The following is a 25,355-nucleotide window of genomic DNA, read 5'->3' on the forward strand; positions in this document are numbered from 1 at the left end:
ATCCACAGGTGAACCAGCCCCTAGCTGTTTCCCAGTGTGTGTCACCCACCCACACTACACTGCTGCCTTCCCCAACACAGTTCTGTTACTTAGCAAAGACAGGAGGTGTTCGTGTCTCCCCTCTCACAGCTCTGCCTGTGGAGGTTTCCGGGGGCTGGGGTTTTCCCTGCTTCATGGCTGCCGCTGCCCTGGTGCTGCTCTGGACCGGCCGTGCTGCCAGTCAGGCATCCTGCCACTGCTCCCAGCAAGGCGCTCGCCTGCATCCCACGAGCTGTGTATAGGCAAATCTTTCATTTTTCTTTCATTACCCCGGCATGTACTGTCACTTAATTTTTATGTATGCAATCCTTCCTGACAAATATGATCTGCTGCCTGGTAATTCATCTGACGTTCATTCTGTTCCTTGCTCTAATTACAGCTCCCATTCCTGACACGGCAGTGGCCGCGCTGCCGCAGCCCGGTGGTACACCTGTCAGACGGGTCGTGGTACTGCCTAATGCCCTTTTATGCCAGTCTGATGCTAGCAAATACAACGAAAGAAAAAAATTAGATGAATATATTTGCATAAGCCATGCGTTCAATTCATGGGTCAGCAGCCAGTGGAATGATGGTTCAGGGCGGTTGCCGGGGCAACGTGGCTACGGGAAGTGCCCGGCATCACAGCCTGGGTCCGCACGGGTACCACGCTCTGGTTTGCAGGGTGTTCATCATTCACAGCTACTTAAACAAATGTCTTAATTAAACCAAAACCAAGATCAGTAGATTTCCTGCTGCTCAAAAACCTGTATGCCTGGCAATTTACCAAACAAAAAAAAAAAAAAAAAAAAAGCTTGAAGTCTGCATAGTATTTGATTGTTAAAGTGTTCTTTTTGCATGGATACAAGAATCACTGGAAATGATGGTGTGTCCATCCCTCCCACAACACAACGCACTTTCTCCAGCATCACTAGCTACTGCTCCCTTAGTGTTTTGCACTTTATTCTCCCATTTCCAGGATGCTGTTGATTTGAGGAAGGGCAAGGTTCATGTAGAAGAGGCTTAACTCTTCCCACATGAGCTTTCTCAATTAAGAAAGAGCAACCCTGGTAAAGGTCACAAGCTTGACTTACATGTGCAGCCAGTTTCCAAGCCCCAATTTATTCTTATTAATATAATAAGTGCAGCAGTCAAACTAGATAAGATCATATAATTAGACACAATCATATTTTTGCCTGTTCAGATGATGCGACTGTAACTTTCTATGAAGAGGATTTATTTTAATCTACTAAGTATAGTGTGTATATATCCTAGGAGAGCTTTTGACACAAAGGGAAATCTAACATTTTATGAAAATCAACTGTAGAAATGCCCTTTTTATTTTTTAGGCACAAAGACAAATAGTGAAACAAATGTCATGTGCTCCAAAATCAGCTGTGAGAGCTAAATGTAAGAGAGCTTAAATGCCACACTAAAAGCCAACATCTCTTCACTGCTGTAACACAGAGGTGACTCAGAAAATTGAGACCCATTAATAAAAATGGAAAAATCAGCCACTTCTCAAGAGGTTACAGACACAGTTATGAAAGACTTTCTACTGTGGGACTTACAGAATGCAGTTTGTTCTGCACACTGCTCTACAGCATTGCAATTAATGCTAATGGTAAAAATGAAAGAGAGAAACTTGGATGCTCTAAACCAGCCAACTTAATTTCTGTTTCCAGAGAAGTGCTGGAGGTATAACCATGCTACATGTAAAACAGAAAAAAACCCAAGCAAACAAAAAACAACAACAAACCCCCACCAAAACAACAAAAAACCAAAACAAAACCAAACCCCTACCAAAACAAACAAAAAAACCCCAACCAAACAAAAAAAACCCCAAACCCACAAAAAGACCACCAACCAACCAAAACTCCACCAACCAACAAAACAAACAAACCAACCCCCCCACCAAAACAAAGAATCATCCTTATCATTGTGACTGGTCTACAAAACTCCATGACAAGTGATAAAATACTTTTCCATCATAAGGTAAGAGGCCTCACAGAGAGGGAAACAGAAGCAACAGATGTATTAACACATTAATGCTTCCATCAAATGCTTGTAACTTTACTTAGAAGTAAACTGTTAAATCTGTCTCAATAAAACTACCTATTTACTGCAAAATTGTTTGGAAAAACAGAAGGGCTACTCCACTTCAGGACAGCCAATAGCTCTAGTTTTGTTCCACACATGCATTAACAGAGGACCATGGTGATGTCATTGGTTTCGTGGCTAACAAAAAAATCTGGAATGAACTAAAGCACAGCGGAGTACAGAAGAAAAATTCAGAGTGATAGTAAGTATGAGAATTTAGAAATGAGATACCATTTCAGATGAATAAAAGCAAGGTACCATGCTTTGGCAAGAACTGGTAGCTGCACCAACAGAAAAGATATGAAGAAGACATTAAGAAAACTTGGATCTTTAAAGCCTGTTCTGAGTTTCAAATGCAGTCCTTTTTGTAACAGATGATTTCCTCCCTCACCTTAGACAACAGTCTTTTGGGTAAGATGTCTAACTGGTACCTGCTCAAAATGGTGGTGGTCTAACATTTAATTCCCATAAGAGAGCACAGGCAAACACACTATTTAGAGTGGGCAAGCTCCAGTTTTCTACATTTGCTATAAATCAGACACTTACCAGGCCAAATCCTCCAGGAAAAAATACCAAGTGGAGTTTCAAGGCACAAAGTATTAATTTCATGTGAAGAGTATTTAAAAGACACATCACAAAATATAACACATATCTACTGAATCAAGCTTCTGTCACAGTAAGAGGACACCGTTCCTTTTGAACTTCACAGCTGACAACTGTACAGCAGTGCTTGGTTAACGTCTCCAAGTACCATCTTACCTAAGGAATGTGCTGCAGTGGTTTTAGAACTAAAAAAACGGCCTAATCCAAGATCTCCCAGCTTCACCACCCCTGTGGCTGTTATAAACACGTTGGCTGGTTTTATGTCTGCAAGAAGAAAAAGGTAAAAGGTCAAAGCCACAAAAGGTTATTTGGTTCTACTACTGCAATAGAAACATAGCCTGGAGCGCTCTCTATACAAAAGAGGTTCGAGCAGAACTGTGCTTCTTTATAGCTTTGATATGCTCAATCTTCCAAGACTTCAAGCTCTGCACACACACAAAAATCAGAGTGCACTCCCCAGCACACAAGAAATACCAATGAGGGAAAATGTAGAAAACAGCACAACAGAAGAGAGGCAAATCAAGGAACCAAGCCTGCTTCTCTTCGGAAGTTGTTTTCTGCAGAAATTTGCACTGCCCACCACCATCCCCTTACACCAAAGGCTAATTATTGTCTCACATACACATAGATTCTAAGCTCTATGCAACCCAGTTTGATTATGAAGGAAAAAAATTACTGGCCCCCCAGTTTTCCCTAGCATTCATGTCACGATCGAATTAGTGAGGCTCTTTCTTCCCCTTAAAGAAAATTAAACGTGTATGGCTCCAAATTTCAGCTGCCAATTACAGATCTAATTCAGGCACAACTGATCAACTGCACCAGGGGATGGATGAAGGAGCAAAAATGGTATCACATTGCTGGAAAAAAAAAAAAAAAAAGTGAAGAATTCACTACTTCAAAGGAGAAAGGAAATAACGAGCAGCAGAGATTGGTATTGGTGCCTTCTGGGATATTTGCATTTCCTGGGTCAGGTCCTTCACAAAGGATTTCATTTATGCTGAAAGAAGCAGCGTAATTTTTGGACAGAGCTCAAAGTTATGAAAAGTTCTAAGACAAGAGACTCAAAAATAATTAATGAAAATAGAGAACGGGTGATGAGAGTGGGGGACATATTTGTATTAATATTTCAGAGAAGCTTGCAAGATAGAAAAACTCTTCTAAAACTCTCTAAGGTCAAAGCTACTGCAATGAAGACTATTTCTCAGAGTTCACTGTATCCAGTAGTCTCAGCACTTTACTTCTGACACTTTTCTAATGGCAAGTTTGACACGTCTACTTAGTATCAGTGTCTGGAATACAAAGCAGCTCATCTTCCTAATACCACCCTCACTTCGGACTGAATCCTTTAACAATGAGGCAAAGAGACAGAAGGAGAAATCCATCTTGCAAGCTCCAGCCTCTCTAAACATGCATTGGCTGAACATCAGCATAATTGTTTTTGAATGTAGGCGCTTACTAATTGGAACATTATATTATTATTCAGTGAAAAGAGACTGAATTAATGTTACCTCTGTGCATCACCCTGCGGGAGTGCATGTGTTCAACTGCACTGCATAACTGCACAAAATATTTCCACACCGTCCTTTCCGGGATTAACCGTTTCTGCTTTTTAAAATACTGTGGGAGGAAATAAATAAAAGATCAGTGAAAAGGCAACATATTTGACTCGTTCCTGGACTTGTGTCAGTCAGCTGCTGGTTGCTCATGTCTTCCAGATCTGCAGCAGTATGACTTTTCTTCTGATTAGCTTTTAACTCTTTCTTTCTCTCTCTCTCCATGTAAACTTCAATGCAGTCCACTAATTAACAACTATTATGAGAAATATGCTTAAATAGGTTTGACATTTTTGAATGGACACCAATTATAATTAGCATTAATCTCCTTAATTACCTTGCAAAACATATTTAATGCCTCAAAACAACAAATGTCTCAAATATTTTGCCTTAAGTAACAAAAGATCATTAGAAAGAATAATCTTGCAAACATTTATTATTGTTCAGTCTATTAACAACAAGGTAATCTATTTCCTCTTTTTAATAGAGGGCCAGAGCATCAATAAATTGTCCCCATTTCTTCTGTGATCAGGTAGAATAACATATTCTATTTCATGCATAATAGGAATACTAAATTAACTGTTCTATTTCTAGTGAGACAGAAAGACACTACTGATCAAGAGACATACAGATCTGGAAAAAAGACCACTTTGTGTGCATTTACCCAGCACCCAGCATAGCTGAGTCCATAATCAAGGGCTCTTTGGGTGCCAACAGCCCTCTAATAAAATAATTGTAAGCCTAACATAGACAACACAAAGGAGCCCAGCCAGCCTGGTGATGGTTCCCTGCCATACTGAAGTCTTCCTCCTGAGCAACTTATTACAGGAATAAATCAACAGCTGCACACATCAGTGAAGGCTAAACATTCTGTCTCTCCAACTACCATTTCTCCATTTCAGAAATGCATGACCATGTATGCCACATGCAAACGTGACCACCTCCTGCACTGCATCCCAAAAATTGCACTGCTTTGGATTATTGGTCCCTGACTTCCCATTGCTTCTTCCTGTGCTAAGTACTGAGCCAATTCTTCAGCCAGAGCATTAACAAAATAGACTTAGAACACGCTTCCAGAGGTTTAAGATTTATTTTCATCCTTTGATATGTGAGGTGTCACCAGGTAACGACTACCTCACAAACGCTGTACACCTTCTAGCGCACTGCATCGCACCCTTGAGAATTTCCACCAGCAGCATTCAGAACAAGAATAAAAAAGGAAGGGAATTGGTTGTTGCCCCTTCCTGCATCTTGTGCTTTCTCCTCTCAGTACAGACATCTGATGTCCGTTGTCACATTTTCTATTTTATGTGAAATGCTGTTACCGGTTCGTGTTTGACTCGAGTAATGGCAAATTTTCTTTTGCAGATCAGCTGTGAAGGGGCACGACCGTGCAATTCCCCAGGCAGCAAACCTGACAGATTGCAAGAGTTTCAAACCAAAACTTGATAGAGAGCACAGAGGAATTACAGAGGGTGAGGGATAAAGTGTTATATACACAATAAATTTATTTAATTCTCATTAAAGTATTTAAGAGTGGTTATGCAAGACCACAAGTGCTAATTTTCTAAATGTCATGTCCAATAAGATTTCTCTGACATTTACAAGAAGTCCCAGCTCTCCAGTGGGTTATCCTGCAGCACTCTCTTACATCAGCTTTACAATACCTCATAAATAATGCAGGCACCAGGGGCGTGACAAAGACAGTCCCTGTTTTTATCACTCTCGCACCTTCAGAGTGTTGTTACTGCTGTTCCTACCGCCTTGCTGAAACTGAAAATCCTCACATAAGCTTCAGCTCCCAAGGGATGGGTGGGGGTGACAGAGGGGCAGGCAGGCAAGCTCCACTTATACAGTTAAAGCTATCTGAGGAGGAGACTTCTGTTTATTTTTGGGTTTAGGGGTTGGGTTTTTTTCCCCCCGCTCTGTTAAAAAGAATGGAATTATAAGATTTTTACCAATGGAAAAACATAATTTGTATGACCTTGAAAAAACCCACTGCATCTTCTTCGTGTCTGCAACAAACACGTGGGAGAACAGAGCGCAGCAGAGTGCTGGCCAAAAGAAGACATCAACCTAAGAACCCACAAATTACATTTTGGAAAATATAACTCCTTTTTATAATGACATAAGAAGTGATTTAAAACAACAAAATAAAATAACCAATGCTGGTAGAAAATGAAGATACTTATTAACAGGGAATGTTTTAAACCAAAAATGGCAAATATTTTGTATTATGGTATCTCACTTATGTAGGTAAAACTTTTCATAAGGTAAGATTTAAAAATCAAGCAAAACACCTGCACGCCCCAGGAGCATCGGATCACAGCCCTGACTCCTGCTCTCACAATCCTCACTTTTTGTTTTTCCCCATCTTTAACCACAAAAATTCTGAGATAAACTATTTCCCAGGATCTGTTGGGAAAAGGGTAAAGCATAGGAGAAACCACAAGAAAACAGTGAAAGAAAAATCCATAGGAGCTCTCCCTAGGCAGAAGTACAAGCTCTGTCTCCACAACCCTCAGTGAGCACAAACAAGAGCTCGCCATCAGCAGCTGCAGGAGGTGGTGGCCGTTGGCACAAGTCACTGCACACTGAAGGTGGTGGCACAAGCCCACACATGTGGCTCAGTCACCGCTGCCTTGACCCTTGTGTTTGGGGGACCCAACCATGGCTTCTGCCAATGAGTGGCTGCCCAGAGAGGCCATATCTGGAATTTTTGGGGCTCTCCTCAGGAACAGCTCTGCCAAATGCCTGTTCCCAGCTCGCTTGCCCAGGGGGACTCTCCTATGAGATGGAGCAGATTTTCATGGATACTGTAAATTTAGCTGTTGACTGTGGCCTAAATGGATAACTTGCTTGACAGCCTCTGGCCTAGTGCCTCATAGCTCTGCTGGCAAAGAAAACAAATCTGTTAATAAGATATTTTAACTGTGACAAGGAGGAGGTGGAGAACTTTTTCCAAGCATTCGTTTATGATAATTACAGAATAATGATGGCAAAAAAATCAGGTAAAACATGGAGAGAAGGTTGAGAGTGCTAACAAACATGATATAACACATCTGTTCTCACAAGGGATGTATGTCTAAAGATTAACATGTCAAAGAAAATATAAAAGCAGGTGGTAACAGCTTAACTAAAGCTGGTTTGCAGCAATACAAGTATTCCTAAGAGCAACATAAAAGAAGAACAAGTACTTGAAACATTTTCTCAACCCCAAATCCCCATTGCAAAGAAAGTCAATACACTTCCTTGAATGTCTTCGGAGTGGCAGACAGGCTATGTGAATAGTGAACATAACAATAATTAAATGTCCCCATCAATCATAGGCTGGATAAAACGGCCTTGCAAGTAACACACACGTCCCACCAATGCATGCAGAGGCTTGCTCCCTTCTGAAGCAGTGTCCAGAAGCAAGCAGTACACACTGGTGTATTTACAACACTCCAGACACTTGGGTTTAGGCTCTGGAAGCACCCTGTGGGTGTGTAAAATTGCAAGAGCAGCATAAAAGTGCTTCTAGACCACATGCTCACCCCTGCCACCCCATATCTGTACCTAATCCTAAAGGCTTGCAGCACCTCTAGAACTGATACATCCTTACCTTAATCATCTGAGAGAGGTCACCAGCATCAGCCAGTTCCAGAACAATGTTAAGCTCATTGTCTTCAATAAAAGAATCCAAGTACTTAATTATATTGGGGTGGTTCAGTTGCTGCAGATAGAGGGAATGCAAGAATGTTGTAATGCTGTAATGACAACAGCTCCAGGATACAATACCTGTGCCACTTCTGTAACCATTACCCAAATCAATTCATAACTGCTGCAACTACAAACTGTGCTCTGAGCTATTATAGACAAGAAGTCCTGTAAGAAATAGTTTTTATTGCAAGCACAGCATAATAAAAGTGTCTTGAGTAAAGAGCAATACAGCCCAAAATAGCACGAAACAATTTTGTCTACCGCAAACTCAAAATATTTAAAAGCAGTGTCCTGAAAGAAGCTTTGTTGAACAACAACTGACTTTTTTTTCCGCTATTAAATATAAACAAACCTTCCCAACTGTTGACCAGAGTACTCCTTCAGGTATCTTTGCCCCTTAAAAGAACAGAGTTAAATGAAAACAAAACAAAACTCTGATGAAGGAAAATAATGCACAAATTGCATAGGTGAGTTTATTTTTAAAATTATTTATATTGCATCTTACTAATTTCTTCTTCCGTATCAGTACAGCTTCTTCTTAGGTTCGCAACTGGTATTTTGATATTTCTCCCCCCTGCCTTTTTCTATGTTTCTTAAAAAACCACAGCTTCCCAGATTGTTACACTTTACTCACAGGACTAAATTAAGCAACAGGATCAATAAATTACAATTTCTGTTTTAGTATTTTATGTCAGAATTTCATATATCAGAAAACTGCAATTGCTTAGAAAGTAATGTAGTATCTAGAGCTCATTATTCACTCTCTCTTGCTCGTTTTGGTTTATATTATTTTTCTCCTGTGCTCTTAGAAATGCAGTAAATTTAGAAACTACTAAAGTGTGCATTTCATCTACTAAACAGCTGTGACTCAACCCGTTTATTCCAGGGGTTACAAAGCCAAAAGCAACACCATTCTGATCCATCACACTAATCACTCCTCTCTGCATGCACATTAGGGGACAGATTCTCCTGTGCAATGCCTCAACACTAGCACACATTAGTGTTAATGGGATCCATGTGCAGGCATCAGGAGAAGAACATTCCCACAAGCCCAACCCTTAAATAAATAAATAAATAAATAGCACAGCCCACCATTTATGTTGAAATTTCTTTTAAATGTCTGCTCTCAGGTACACTGATTAAAGATTAACTTCCAGTGAAAAAAATCACTGAAATCAGGAGCAGCACAGCCCCTGACACCCCACACACATCAGAGCGCCCTCCCACCACCAGCATACACATTGTCCAGCACGGTAGACCCCTGGGGACTGCTCACTGCCTCTGTAGGTAGAGTCACACCTACAATTAAAGAAATGTTTTCTGTCCTCTTCAGAATGCTCTGATGGGAACTCTTTCCAGAGTTTCCAAAGGCATTAAGGACTTCAAGCTGTCAAGCCTTTTTCTAAGCTCCAGCACCATGTGCCAGTAAAAAGCTACAGCTGTTAACAGGGATGGAGACCACACATGGCTGGGAGAGCTCCTACACTAACATCTTGCCCATCCTGCACCCCAGATTTTAGTTTATTTGGTATAGCAAAGGCCAGCTTACTCAGAAGTAAGCATTACTTACATGACATAAAGAACCTAAACATGTTTTTTGTGAGACTGTACACACTTTCTGATGGTTTGAGGAATATCTATTCTATTATCATGTAAAAGCAATTAAACAAAACACCCACACCAACACACTACCTTCTGTGGTAACTTTTCTCAGGAGCAATCTCCCAGGAGCTCCCTTCCAGCAGCAGAAGCTGACACACCCTCTGCTGAAGCTGAGCAGGGGGTGAGTAGTCTAGAAGGAGCCTTACTAGACTGTCTTCTATGCTGGGAAACACCAGAGACTGACCGACACCTTTTTAGAGGTGAAAATGCAAAAGTACACATTTTTTTTTCTACTGACCTGTTTTCCCAGAGCAGCCAGGTAGATCACTCTGGATAAGCCAGACTTCCTTTCTCCATTCTCCCTTTTGTCAAACTTACTTTAAATACATATATAGACTCTGGGGTTTTTTAATAACTTGTATTTTTGTGTGACACAGCAAAGGCTACCTGAATTTCCTTTTGTTAGAAGGCAAGTATATTCGTTCTCACAAAACATTACAAACACTTTATCGTTGGTTAATGACTTTTCTTTAATGCATCCTAAAAGTATGATGGCAGTTAATGCCTCATGTGTATGCACAGCAGCACTGCCTGCAAGAGGCACATGGAGGGGTAAGTCATGTCTAAATGAGTGAGTGTGGGTGCTGGCAGCCCAAACACTGATTACAGCCATATTATGGACCTGCTTTACCTAAACCTTTTACCAAGAATTACACTGAAGGTAACAGATAATTTTGTCTGGCTTCTGTTAAATTTTGAATAATTAGAGTTCACTGACAAATCACAAGAACCCCTTTGCTTCCATGGTCACCTAGAAGTCTTTGATCAAAAAACCCGAAGTACTACTTTGACAGAGATGGACTAGAGCAAGTCTGTGCAATTTCTTTCCAAATCTCTCAATGGTCTAAATGAAAAATAAAAACTATGAACAATTCCTACAGCAAGGTGATTTAGCAGTAGTCTATAAATGCTATACAGACAATGGAATTTTAAAGCAGCAGGCAAGTTTTAGAAGTATGACTTTGCCATATTACACGGCCAGTCACTAAACAACTGCAAGGCAGATGCACTTCATAAGAGAGTCATGAAAAAAATAATTTCCTCTGATCCTAACAAACCTACATTCTGCTCTGAATAAATCCAGGGCAATTTTGTGGCATCTTCCATAACCATAATTCAAGACAAAACTGCTTAGCTGACCTAGAACCCAGATATACCATAAATTCTCTTTTGAATGTTAGTGTTGACGTTACATTTCTCCATGAGTGTTAAGCAACTGGATCAGATTCAAACTGCTACCTTCAGGTTTATCCTGTGTGCATTCACTGCAGTCTAGCAGACTCAAGCTTTGCCTACAAATGCATAAATATAAATCGATGGCTTATCTAGAAGATTTCAAACTGAATTCTTTAAAATACTTTTACAGTTAAATGTGACTAGCTAAACTAAAATTTTAGCCTTCCACAATCTGTTGCATTCAATCAACATAGCTATTTTTAGTGCCATACATATGTACTTTCTACCATTTTGAAATAAATGACCGAGATGGAAAAAAATCACTACGTTGTTTAATCCCTTATAAAACACCCTCTGGTTTCAGATCCTTTTTCTAAACTACCATTTTTCATGTGATATGTATATACATATACACACATGACACGCACATACAAAACTGTTTTCCCATTCAGCTAGCTCATTGATTAGTTTATTTTGAACTGACAAACAAATCAAAACACATAAAGGGCAGAATTTACATGCCGCTCAGAGAGGAGTACTTGTGCTTTTTTGTGACAAAGATTATTTTATTTAGATTCCTTAGACCACAGGTAGAAAACTCAAAATTAATTTTTAAGACAAAAGTCTTCCATCATGGAGCCATCCTAGACTGCAGAAGAAACCACAGCGTGTTTAAGACCATAGTGTGTGCTATATGAGCGTTATTTGCCACAAAAGGCTCATGACTGTTGCCAACCTGAAAACTACTTTTTCCTCAAAAGAAAATAACAGAACAAGTCACTGTAAAAATTCTTACCTTCAAGAGGTCAATTTCTTTAATGCAATCTTGCCTAGCCTTGGCATCCATCATTTCAAAAATCTTCAAAGACAAAAGCACAGAAGAAAATGAAACAAGAACAAAAAAGAATTCTGTATTTTAACAAGAAATTGGTCTTTCCTCCTCCGATTTGTATATCCTGTACTTTAACAAGTATAAAAACAATCCCCAGATCAAAGAAAGATCAATGTTTTCTTTATTTTGAAGCTGGTAAAGGGCTAGCAATGGGGCAAAATTCATTTTAGAACCTGTAGGCAATACTCTAAGCAGACCAAAAAAATAAAGATACTAGTTTGTGAATTTGCTTTTGTGACTTTCAAACCATAGTTTAGCTACTGTTTCACATAATAAGTAAGACAAAATGTTTTTTCTTTTAAACAGAGATAATAGCTTGCACCGATTTCTTTGTAATAATTAACAATAATATACAGCATTAATATGCATTCTGTAATAAACAGAAAGTCACTAGAAACAAGAGCTTAAGGGATCTGTTGCAGGATTAAAGACAAATTTCTTCAAACAAAATGCTGAACACTGCACAATACTTTAAGCCAAGTTACAAACTCTTCCGAAACTCCATCAGCAAAGGCAGAAATTTTTCCCTTCATGCTCTGGTGCTCTCAGGATTCATTTGTGTTGAGGCAGCAGAATCCCAGCTCTGTGACAGTGCCCATTTGGGTCTTGTTCTTTAAACACAATTACAATTTAGTGAACCTTTCATGAAAGGTAAAAAGTAATATTAAAAATAAATACGAAATTGCACCACTGCTGCATGATTCTGATTTAGAAATAAACCCACCCCGAGATGATGAAGGCCATGCAGTGCAAACAGACTGCTCAAAAATAGAAACAGGCTCCTATAGAGGATACAGGAGAAGACAGAGGGTACAGCCAAGTGGCAAGCAGGAGCACAGTGAGGCCATTTGTTCTCTTCTAACCAGATGTAAACTATGCATCATGAAACTATTCTGACTTAATCAGTATTTGTAAAACTGCTTTAGATCTTCAGAAGCATTATCCATTAGTCCTCATATTGGAGTAAGTCATAAACAAACAAATCTCTAAAACCCAACTGAACAAGAGTAGAAAGCAGAGTATTGGGTTTTTTTTAATGTAAAAATATCAAACCTTAAACTCTCAATTTCCAAAGCATTTTATCACATTATTACTGCTGACAAATGAATACTGAAATCAGTATCTGAGTCAAAGTAATCTGTGTAGACACATAAAGCATTCCCATTCTGCTTGCTAAATAGGAAGAATTTGGAATTAAATGCTCACCTGAACCTTCTTTAATGCCACAGGTTTTCTGTCCAGAAGACAAGTAGCTTTGTAAACTTCGCTGAATTGCCCTCGTCCAATCTTTTTCTCTATCTGAAAATCCGCCAGTGTGCAGCGATATGGATATGACGTTAAATGTCTCTGTGCAAGTCAAAAGAATTACATCAATTAACTAGAAAAAGGGACACAAAAGCATAAATTTGCATTGCCAGTCTGCCTTCTTTATGACCACGGACGAGTGGGTTCTATGACTAATCATAAATTCCTTACAGTAAGGATTGCCCAGTAAGAAAGACAAAGAAACCTGGTGTTGGTTTGGTGTACAGTGGACAATGGAGTAGCCTGATTTTCCCTGTGCAACCTTCAGATTTCTTTGTCCACTTCAGACAACCAGAGCAGTCACAATATAAAGGCTCCCCACAGCCTCTAGCACACACAGAGGTAATGGCAGAGACTTGTACACAAATGTTAACCAAAGCTAAGCATACCACTAGTATCAGCTACCAAAAATGTACAGAACAGAGTTAAGATCCTAAACTATTCTTGTCCTCATTGCTGACAGTCAAGAGTTTAATCTAGGCTGACTATCTATAATTACAACCATAAATACATTAATTCCTAGTAAATATATCAGCAACATTGGCTGAATGAAGTTAAATGCCTTTTTAAAAAAGGAAATAGTGTCTTGTCTTCCTTTCTCGTAAGGAACTAATTAGTCCCAAACTACTTTCTCCCTAGTTACACACCCTCTCATCACTTTGCCTGCTTGTGTCACTGGGGAGATGGCTGATGCCTACTTCTGAGGGGTCTCAGGTAAACACCCAGCCAGGCAGGTAGACACAGCGTAACGAGGATTATGTACTCTGTGGACCAGGAATTGCTCCCTAGAGCCATTCTGGTCTCTTCTGTAATTAACAAGACTGCTAACCAACGTTTAAAAAAGAAATTATGCAAACTAATTACTTAAAGTTGCCACACATGCCAAGCAGAATTTATTTTCAAGCTTCAGCATCTTGAGCCATTTCAGAGTTCCCTTCAGAAACCACAAGACAAATACACAACCAAAGCCTGGGGGAGGGCTTCCCAGGGATGGAGCCCTTGTTTAGAGATGGATATTTAGCAGACAACCCCAGCAGAAGTGCAGAGGGAGAGCAGACCAGGAGGGCAGGGGGTCTCAAGGAGCTGACTCTTGCTACCACTGCCTTTTCTCAACACAGTGAATTGGGGCTGGAAGTAAGATTTAAAATGTGGGTAAAGCTTTCAGTCCAGCATCTTTGCCAGCACGAGGATCTCTTACAACATAGATTTATTTTGACAAGTAAATAAGTATGGACTTCTTTTCAACAGAAATAAAAAATTACTACTATTCAATTACACACAAAAAGGTATCAACCAAACATTTGAAAACACTTCCTGATTCCAAGGTGTTTGTGCAGCGCTGAACTACAATCAGTTATTTGGCAGGTTTTATAAACAAAGTTGTAAAATGCCATGTTTTTAAGAAAACTTACCAATAAGGTACCCTAAATAGTAATTCCTGACCCAGAAACTGTATCAATCAACCAAGACAAGCTATTTTGAAAACAGTCATCTTTACAGCATCTGGATCACAACAAACACAGAAGAAATCCTCCCAACAAAAGCTACCCTTCTGCAAGCATGTTCAAGAAAAACAATGACGTTTTATAAATGCTGATTATACAGAGCTGCAGATCTAAATCACAAACCAGGCAGGGAAAAGACTAGCAGGTCTTTCTGCTGTCACCTTCCCCTTCATCTCTCTGGCAGAGAAAGGCTGTTTATTGCTGGAGCTTGTCCCACACTTCCACACCACTGCCCGGTGTCAGCCGTTGAGAACTTCCCGAGGATAAAGCTCTGCAGCTATGAACTGAGAGGTCTGTTGCTGAACTGAGAAGCTTAGACCATTATGAACACCAGAGAAGACAAAACTGCAACCCCCTAACATCCAGCTAATGCCTGCTAATTCAAGCAGGCACATAACTGCAAATTTAACTCCAGGCCATCACAATCATCAGCTTTCTCAGTTTAAGCTCCCTGAAAGAGCTCCTATTCAGAAGAAATGACACTTCAAGTAATTATTTTTGAAATGCAAAGGCCACAGGTATGTTTTTTTTTCACCATGAGCATTTAAACAGTTTCATACCATGAGAAATGTTTTACATTTCTCTAGGCTAAAGATGACACACAAAAATATTAATTCATGAAAAATAACCTACAGAAATAAGAAGGTTGCATTAGCATTCACAGGAATACTCATCTCATTCCAGGGAATGCTTAATGAAACCTAAGTTTATGTGCATTTTTTGGTGTGAGAAATCACAGAAAAAGTGATTTCAGAAGTACATCTGAACAAAGGATTTGTTCAACTTGACTGGATACTCACCAGAAACTCTTCCATTTCCCACCTTTTCTGTTAAGAGCTACTAAGCAAATAAATTGAGCTGTCCAGTCAAATCGCTTTACACCCAGCCAAACCCAAGGTGTCAGCACATAAAATTACAAAACGCTTTTTCCCTATTAAGAAATGAAAGGAATCAAAGCATTTCCTTAACAAACAATGTGACTCATGACTAGTAAGGAATTTTGAGCAAAAGCTTTTCTAACTTGGAGTTAACATTCACAGCCGAGGTAGCTGCTTTAATGAGGTTTTATAAAGCAACTATCACAAAACTTTCTTTTTAAGGAAGAAAGCCATGCTGCAGTCAAGTATGATATCCATTTGTCCTTCATAAATCATTCAATAGTGTGTTTAAACCAGGAGTGTTTAAGTGTAAATTAATATTTTAAGCATGTGCCAAGAAATCTAGCAACTTCTCCACTTGAAAATATAAATAAATGTTAGGCAAGTGACAGGGTGTATGTGTGTGTCCTAACCACTTTCACATGGTTAACACATAAAGTCTGCTTGCCATGCTGGAGTTAATGCTGGGTGATGACTGGACACCTTAGCTGATATGTTCTGGCATCCTCCAGGACTACAGCTGCACATTTACATATGCAATGACCTAGATTTGCATTTGCTATCACAACCTATCAGACCTAATTAAAGTAATGGAGCTTTCATACAGGCTAGAAGACGTTTGATTATCGTATAAACCAGGGAGCATGCTCAGGTTAGAGCAAACCATACCAGAAGCTCCCCATTGATTACAGCAGCCCATTTGCCATACGTCTGTTTAAAATTAATCTTCTCTTATGCTTTACTTCAGCGTATGCAAGTAACTCTTCTAAACACTGTTACAAGGACACATTAAAAATACCTAAGAAATATTTACTTTCTCAGAATCCCATCCCTATGGTCTGGCCTTGCATACATTTCACTTACTGAATGACTTTTGATGAGGCAATTCCATTTCTTTCAAGTCCTTCCACATTCAAACGCTGCAACTTTTCACAGAGCTGCCACAAAAACAATACCTATCCATTCAAATAAACCACACCCTTCCTTTTCTGCAAATACCAGTGTGTAAAGTGAGATACCAACATCATCTTCAAATGTGCTCAATCAAAACTAGATTGTCCCATTTTTCAGGACAGATTCAGGCTCAGTGAAGGGTTCAGGTCTGCGTGAATACCATAAAAAGCATCACTGTCTCTGCAGAACAGGCTTCAAGGTCGGTGATGGAGTTTGCATTAAAAAACTGAAATTAAAAAAAGGGAAGAAAAAGAAAGGAGAGAAAAAAAACCCACAACCTTCCAACCACTGGACCTCTAAAGACACTATGAAAACCAGGCTGTTTGCACATTTCTTTTCCCAGGGCAGTCATAGGAAGAGGACAGCCTGGAAAGAGCTAGTTTTGAGACAAAGGCTGTTCTCTTTATCCACACAATGAAGTCTCGTTATTCTACTAATCCATTTAAAAAAAAAAAAAAGCCAAAGATTAAAGTCAGTTAATTCATCCTTCAAATAAAGAGGCTATTCATTTTTAAGAAGAAATGCAGAGATTATTCCAAGGACAAGCTATTCGGAACAACATCTCTGGCATAGACGTTCTCTTTTAGATATAATCACTGATGAGAGCGCAAAAATTCCAAAGCTGGCAAAAGCCTGGAAGGAAAGCCCTCATCGCAGTACTTGAGGGAGAAGTTTAACAGAACTTAACTTTCAGACCCAAAGTTTGAGGTGTTACGAGATTTTCTGCAAAACAGAATTAGTAAGGTTCTTAAAATACTACAAAAATTTCATGTCATAAAGATTTCAGTTCTATTATCTTGCACACACCTGAACAGATAGGCTGTGAGGATAAGAACACTGAAGGTTAATAGGAGGCTCTATATAACAAGAGTTGCATTATGATCTGATATCTACTTGCTCCTTGGAGATAGGCTGCAGTTTCTGCTTACACTGCCCCATTTTCAGGGATGTCCATCCCAGCACTACAAGAGCCATCAGGCCACTCTGAGCACACAAGATATAAAATGTGTCCAAATTTACCACTGCAGATTTGATAATTTCCTCCAATTCCCTCCTATGCTGCTCTAACCATGTGCAGGTAGGACAGCTACATAACCTGAACAGAATTTTTTTTTGTAATTTTGTTAAATGAGTAGTTGTACAGCTCAGAATTTGTATTTTGAGATAAGGAAGAGCAAGGAAAAACCCAAAGCTCTTCTGCAGAAAGGCTTTCAGTCTCCAGAGCCAATAAATTTACCTGTTTGTAATTACTTAAAAAATTGAGGAAAACCTGAACAGTTCTGAGAAAACTGACCAAGCAATCTTGCCTGCAGCCTTTAACCCAACATTTCAGGCAGAGCAGAGTACTTAGAGACTGAAGACAAGCATACCAGTAAAATACTAAGACACTGCAGAGCAATGCCTGGGTGAATGCTTCTCTGAGAGGCACAGAAAAAAATAAGCCTGAATGAGCTGAAAAAGGGGGAATGTTCCCTGTTAATTGCACAATACATAAACCCAAAGTGCTAATGTTAATTACTAATAAAGTCAGTTGTTTTACTGTTGTCTGATTGGCATGTGGAAATCTAGCACTAGTCATCAGCCTGCACAAATGGCTACAAGGGTCATGAGACCTTTAGATTATTTGCAGTCACCTTAAAAATTAAGGATTGGTTAAGCAACAGTTAAAAAGTCAGACACTGCAATCTGCCAATAAAAGCATCTTTCCTGTAGAGCCATGAAATGAAATATTCTTTAGAAGAGTAAAACCATACTCGCCCAATTAATTTTCTGAAATCTCATTAAAAAATTTAGCCCGACTAAGTCATACACTTCTGACCTGAATTTTAATTATCTTTACACTGGATAGAAGGCTTTTTCCTGATATTTGCAATGCATCATTAATTTTAAAAGAATGATTTCCTTGCTTCTAAAGTGCATACTTCATCTGAGTGACATTTACTGTAAACTAATTTCACCTTTAAAAGGCATCTGCAACAGTGGATGGGGAAGCTTCAGCCCCTCCAGTTGAACACGGATACGTTATAAGCAATGATTTACTATCAGCATCAGTGTTTCAAACCTCTTTATGATGTCCCAAATTATACACCTATCTCCACTCAATAATGCCTACCTGAAAAGAGTTTTGCATACTTTGAGGTTGAAATTCCAGTGTGAATTTATGAGAACACATTAGAATAGATTGATTAAAAAGAGAACTTCTAAGCTCCCAAGAGAGGAGGAAACTTTTAAAATATGGATTATCCTTCAAACAGGTAGCCAAGTAATTATTGAAGAATACATCAGGTTTTTCAATTTGCAGCTTCAAAACTAGACCACAAAGTCCCACAATATCCTTAACTCAACCTGTTACCCAGAATTTAAAGTTCCTGAAGAACTTGGCTTGAATTTCAAAGTGTTAACACTCCTATCAGGAGATATTTCAACTAGCTTATAACAAGGAAAGTACTCTCTTGAAAATAGTAGACCGAGATCACCATCACAAATAAATTAAGACAGACATAGAAATAACCTAAGCATTTCAGAAAATGATAAATTGAAGAGACTGTTGCTAGATGACCAGTTCAAGTCTACTGTCAATTGGCAAACCAGTAAGAACATCTATGAACAGCTCTGCTGCCGTCTGAGTATATAAAAAGGTTGTTTGAAAGTGAGTTACTGTGTTTATTTAGCACAAAAACTATGACAAAAGTTATAGCTCCATATTTTTATATTATTGATTTAGTCCTAAAAACCTTTTACTGTTTATTGCTATAATAATCTAGAGATTTAAACAATTGACACTTTCATTCTGGAAAATTACTAGGAAGCATCCTGCCTCTTGCTGACAAACTTCATCAGGGTAATGCCAAGCAAGTAAGGGAGTCAGGACCTAAATCTATGACCTTATTTGACCCTTTTTTTATATTTACATATTCACTTACTCTAGAAACCTTCTAAATTTGAATCATTACTCCAAGACAAAAACTCTGATACACTTACTCATAGTTCTATACTAATTAGTTATAAAACAGAAGTAACACTTCTGTCAGAATGAATTGAAATTGAAAAAACCCAACCAACCAACCAACCACCCACAAAAAAAAGCAGCTTTAGGAGGCAGAGCAATTATAGGAAAAGTTTCTAGCAGAGGAGCATACTGTTGCTCTAGTCTTTTGTGGGGTGACAGAAGCTCTGAATGAAGGGGCCATTTCAGACAAAACCCCCTCCTCATCCAAGGCTCTGACAGCTCAGGTTCTGTTTTTTCTGCTTAAGCTTTCAGCTCTGCCATTCATAACATTTCTTGAAAGATCATTTTGGTCAATTTTTCCTTTCTCTCTCTCTTCCACAAGCTATTATATAGCATGTCCTCACTACTCATATCTTCAGAAGAAAGACTGAGATAATTTTTGGATTCATCTAGGTAATAGGCATGAGAAAACTGAAAATGATATAATTATGTTCCTGGAAAATGGAAAAATCAGAAATACATAATAAGCAATCATATCATGCCATCAGTATAGGGTAGCCTGCCCTCAGAACAGTACCATTTCTATTAATTTCTAAACTGAGTTTGCTGAGGAAATTTTTCTTCCCAAAATTTCTCTGTCAGACTGCATATTTCTGTTATTCAGCTTTTAAAAAAAAAAAAAAATAAGCCATTAAACAAAATATTTTTCTGCAAATTCCAAACTAGATCATTCTCAAGAAGAGTTAATATAGTCAGAGATCTCCATTATCACAACTTGGGTATTAACTGAGTTGAGGGGAGGTTTCACTGAACAATGACCATACAGCAAAATGAGCCCACTCAGCATCAGCGTAAAACCAGAACATAGATTATTAGCTACTAATTACACTTAACTATGTCATTACAAATTCTAACATGTGCTCCAAGATGCCATGAATGTATCTGCTGCACAGGAACACTTCCTAATCTTGTTCATGAAATAATTACAGGGGCTCTATCCTGCCAAATGAGGCAGTAATTAACCCTAATTGCTCAAAACGCAACTGGCTAATTCTAGGAGATTAATCAAGGGGATTCAATTATTATTAAATGGCTTAATATGACAAATTGCTACATTAGGAGAAGGGGGCTTTGCTCCATACAACATTACTTTTCCAGCAGTGCTGGGTGAGATAGATTCATCCTTGTAGTCTGTGTGTAGGCAACTTACCACTTCTGCAAACCCTACCTTGTGCTTTGATAAGACTTTTTCCTAAGGAACCTGGATCACCATGGGACCACATGTTTGGAATGAGAAATTAACCTCCACAGCCCCCTCCCCACAGTTGCAAGAGTTTTCTTTCTGACAGCTTTTCTTCTTTAAAATACATATAGGCAAAACTTAATTGCTCTGATAAAAGGCAGGCAAACAACCAGAATTCACAACATGCAAGTTCCATGACTACAGGAAAGGTACCAATGTCGCTCTGAGTGCAGGTCTAATTCTCACTTCAGCCTACTACTGCAGAAAGGCAGGGAGAGAGAGGAGCTGCTCTGGTAAAACTTGATAACAGTAAGGACAAAACACATTGTGGAAGAGATTCCAGAGCCTCACAGGAAGTGAAGTCAGAGAGACTACAGCTTTACGTAGGATGAACTACTTGTATTTGGTAACTACCTCTTCAGCTTTTATTATTAAACTAAAAAATAAATTCCGTTTATTCACTTAATCAATTGATTTTCTTTGTCCCTTTCTTCAAAGAATCAAAGAAGAAGAGAAATTCAACACAGTGAATGTTTTCATAGGATGATTTAAAAATACTTACTGTAAGCAAAATTCAAACAATTTCCTTTTTTTTTTTCCTCATTATCATGAAAAAAAAAATGGATTCAGGAAACTCTGGCTAGCTGGCAGAATCCCAAACTGGATATACCCTGAAACAGCTCTAACTGCACTACAAAGAGGAAAAAAGGCTAAATGTTAAGAAATATACAGACCTTTATAAAAGGAAATGAAGAAAGCACAGGAGAAACATTGAAGAGACACATGCACTTACCTGAGGATCATGCTGGTATTCCTGCCCTGGCAGCTTACAAAGAGGGTTGTTCTGGTCCCCTAGATGATGTGGATGGTTGTGCTGCCCTTCCATGGTATCATACCAGACTTGGCCTCACAGTTCTGCAGGAGTTGAAAGAAAAGAGGGGAGAGAGAAGTCTCGTCAATGTCCATCCAGTGCTGAAAGCAAGAAACCCTAGGGGTGTGCCCAAATGTGGTTGTGTATCAAGACAGCAAGAACTAATTCCTCCCCTTTCTCCTCAGACTTGACTCATGTACAATTCTCAAAAGAAAGAAACCCCTTGTCTACCCCAGCCCCACCACAGCTCAGTTGGTTCCTGGCTGAGTAGCATGCATCCGCTGCTGCCTGCAAACTGAAAGGACACAGCAACAGGTCAAAGCTACCCTCTCTGTCCTAAAAGTACCAGTATCAATAATACTACTGGTATCACTTCTGAATAAGCAAAAGAGCAGAAAATATTTTTATTTGGTCAGTGGAATGTTATCCACAAAAGACATTGCTTTTGTCAACTGTAACAGCCACTAGCGCTACCTTCCTTAGACCTACTGAAATTAGGTGGTCCCCAACAGCATCAGACACTTGGTGGACAATTTGAGAAAGGTCAGCACCACTCCATTTGTGAAACAACAATGACAACAGACCCACCAGACAGTTGCAGCTTTCTTTGGCCAGTGACAACCTAGAAATGTAGCTTTAGCCACATTCTTTCTTGTCCACCCCCAAATCAAAAAATTTCATGCAGGGTGGTAAGCCACAGGAAGCAGCAGGTAGAAACCATATTAAGATAGAACAAGATCAAAGTATTATTCTGGAACAAATATACAAACAAGGGGGAATTCCATGAATTAGCTTGTTCCAGCTTTACCTTCAGCAATTACTAAGCACAGCTGTCCAGCACAATTTAGAGAATCTACGGAAATTACAAGCATGCAGCACTGGAGAAGAAAATCTAGCTGAGGTTACAAGACACAGAGCTTACTCTAAGTGTAGTAAACAGTTATACATATTTTCTAGCCCTTCTAGGAAACTAAAACCACACTTGAACTATTACAGTCACCATGTCCAAGCCTGACGCTGGGCCAAATCCTGGTAATTTTATCAGCTATTCAGGGGACACAGCGTGGCTCACAGTGCTCCTTGCTCCATGCCAGCTCTGGGTCAGGCTCTGGAAAGCCCCAAGCAAAGACAGTCCTCAAAATACAACCATGGCATATACAGAACATGCACAATAAATGCACTAACATCCTTTCCCCCCAAAGGGCTGTATGTAGGTTTGGGGGCTTACTTAATAATGTTATTCATAGTGAGGTATTTGTTATCTGTGCACACTCAGGTAGCACACTTAGAGTTACACTGTTGCTGTCCCAAGCAGTGACGATAAGCCTAATGGTGACAAGGGAAGATTTAGTGGCCAGCAAAAACATTTGCAGAAAGTTGCTTCAAGAGTTTTGGCAAGTATTCACTCAGTGAAAGAGCACAACCTGACCTCATTAGTGTATTAATAGTGTGTGCCTGGCACTGGGGCAGTGACTAACTCTTAATTTAAAATACAAAGGTATTCTAAATATTTGGGGGGAGTGGGGGAGAAAATATGATGCAGAAGAATTTCTGTAGCAAGCTGTGCTTGGTTTTTTTAACACTTGTCAGTGAAATTGGCCTTTAGCTTTAGCACATCTTTCCCAACACCAGCTACCCTAATGTGTGCACCCAGTACTGGGGAGAAAACAGACAAAAGGCACTCCTTGTGTCTTAAGCAAATGAACTTTGACTCTAATAGTCACTAGAAAAGAGTTGTGCAAGCTGAGTACCTGCTGCATATAAGCAGGCTAACACGTGGGTTGCTCTCAGTAAAACAGTTTTTCAAAGACACTATGAAATTCCAGTGGGAAAAGGATAATCACTATTAGTACGAAGAAGTTTGACTTTAAGATTCCTACAGTACCAGGCATCTGTAGGTTTATTAGTAACCAGGGGAATACTTAAAAAATAAAAATATGTCTCTTAACATCAACATTAAACTGTCGTATGAAATTTCTACCTTACATTACTATCTTAATTACTCTTGTATTCATGATTTGAAGAAGGGCTGCTTACTTGAAGGAAGAACACAACACACATTCTTTTTCAAGTCCACAAGCAGAGAGAAAACACTCCAGGGACTGCAGGCTACTGACGGCCTTGCTTCTGCCACTTATCTCCAGAGGAATTCAGAAATTTCGTGTTTACAGCCTTGAGATAATAGGTGTCCAGGCAGTGTCATGTGAAATGTCTGTAGGCTAACATTGATCAAACACAGCATTTACTGTGTCCAGCCTTTGGGAAGGACTAAAACTCAAAACCAGAAAAGGGAGTTATTTCCAAATACAGGAACCTGACTCATCTGGTCATACACAGATCTGGGACATTCCCAAGAGAACTGCAACTGTCCAGCTGCCATAACGAAGCTCCAAGTACAATTACTTACTGTGAGGGATTAGACAAGGGGAAGGCAATTAACAGCCTGCCTGCCAGGAACTGTATGGGAATGGGTTAGGTGGAGTATTTGGGTTTGGTCACTGTTTGTTTAAAGCACTACAGCTGGAAGCAAAGGAAGAAGTAAGAACAAAATATCAGCTTTGAAAAGAGATATGGCACAGCTCACATGACACCAGCTCCCAGCCTGCTGACACCTACAGGACAGCGTGTCCTGCCTGGAGCTGTCAGCTCAGCTATTCTGGGCTATGGGCAAGCACATGTTATAGGTAGACTGGAAGGGGAACTCCCCAGGAAGGGGCTTCTCAAAGGGTCTTCAAATAGAAAGGTACAACAGAAAGGTGCTTTGTTACCGTCAAAAAACGGTATGGAGATTGCACAGAATTTTAGTTCTACAAAATTCTACAGAAGTTTTGAGATTCTCTCTTTTTAAAGATCTAACTATAGAATATGGCAATTATAAACATGAAAATGCAGAGCCAAAAACTTGACAGTGTCCAATACACTGTTCAAAACCAGTGACTTTCACCCCCATTTCGGATACTTGCACACTCCTGAGGACGTGACCACATTTCAAGCTACATTTTACTAATCCTGAAGTTAGTTTGGATATTGGGTACAAAATGTTAGGCAGGAGTTATTTTAGACTAGTGAAGAAAACCACAAACATGTAAGAAATGTTTGAACCCACTTAGCCACCCCTTCCTCCATCACTCCACATGATCTCTGCATTGTTACCTCATGGAATCCAACAGTTACCATACAACCTTTCCTTCTCATGCCAAGAGAAGCTGTTTCTACACACAGCATCTGAACTACACACATTTCAGCTTCGTTAAAGCATGTAATGCCTCATTAACTGACAGGTATATGTAATGCCTCATTAACTAACTGCAATATTAATAGGTAATGCATTTTCCTTTAATGATTTAAGTAGCAATCTCAAATGCAACAGTTAATTCACCACCTACAATCTGTGGTCAGCGTGTCTAAACCAAAGTTGTGTCTCCCCATCTAATTCAAATTCTGACCTGCATAAGAAGTGGATCTGCTATCCTGGTGTATTTTAGGGTGTAAGTCTATTAAAATTGGACAGAGATCAAGAAATTGACTTTACATGTCACTTCTCAGCAGCAACAGTATCAATGATATCAAATAGGGAAAGAAAAATAAAAGGCAACTAGGCATAAAACCAAGCAGTGACAATAACACTCCAGATTCCATCTCATTTCCTTATTATCAGACCAGGGAAAGGGGGAAAGAGCAGTTGCAGACAAATAATGGAGGATTTTTGTATCTGTTTAAACAGCCAAAGACAATAGCAGGAAATAAGACAAGAGGTCTTGGAATAAGCTCTCTTAACATTGGCATATTTTTACTTTACATTGTTAAATTCTGCACTTTTACTTCTCAAGTGACAGTTTTTCTTATTCCTGCTGCCAAGTTTCCTACAAAGTTTTGCTGTGTCAAATAATTTCAGACTAGGTCTGGACCGTGACAGTAAATGAAAACATTTTTTAATTGCTTGAAG

General features: G+C 39.3%; 1 protein-coding gene across 1 annotated transcript in view; it reads right to left on the reverse strand.

The window, feature by feature from the left end:
• The window catches only part of NEK6 (NIMA related kinase 6), a 38,232-nt gene extending 16,808 nt beyond the window's left edge, over window positions 1-21,424 (reverse strand). The window contains exons 1-6 of the mRNA XM_054393461.1: window positions 21,332-21,424; window positions 12,910-13,050; window positions 11,608-11,670; window positions 7,876-7,986; window positions 4,227-4,335; window positions 2,875-2,982 (exon numbers count right to left, since the gene is read on the reverse strand). Coding sequence (XP_054249436.1) covers window positions 2,875-2,982; window positions 4,227-4,335; window positions 7,876-7,986; window positions 11,608-11,670; window positions 12,910-13,050; window positions 21,332-21,424 — 625 coding nt within the window. The remainder of the gene's footprint in view (window positions 1-2,874; window positions 2,983-4,226; window positions 4,336-7,875; window positions 7,987-11,607; window positions 11,671-12,909; window positions 13,051-21,331) is intronic.
• Window positions 21,425-25,355: the final 3,931 nt, after the last annotated feature.

Source organism: Indicator indicator, chromosome 28 (assembly GCF_027791375.1).
Source record: "Indicator indicator isolate 239-I01 chromosome 28, UM_Iind_1.1, whole genome shotgun sequence".
NCBI classification, from domain to species: domain Eukaryota; kingdom Metazoa; phylum Chordata; class Aves; order Piciformes; family Indicatoridae; genus Indicator; species Indicator indicator.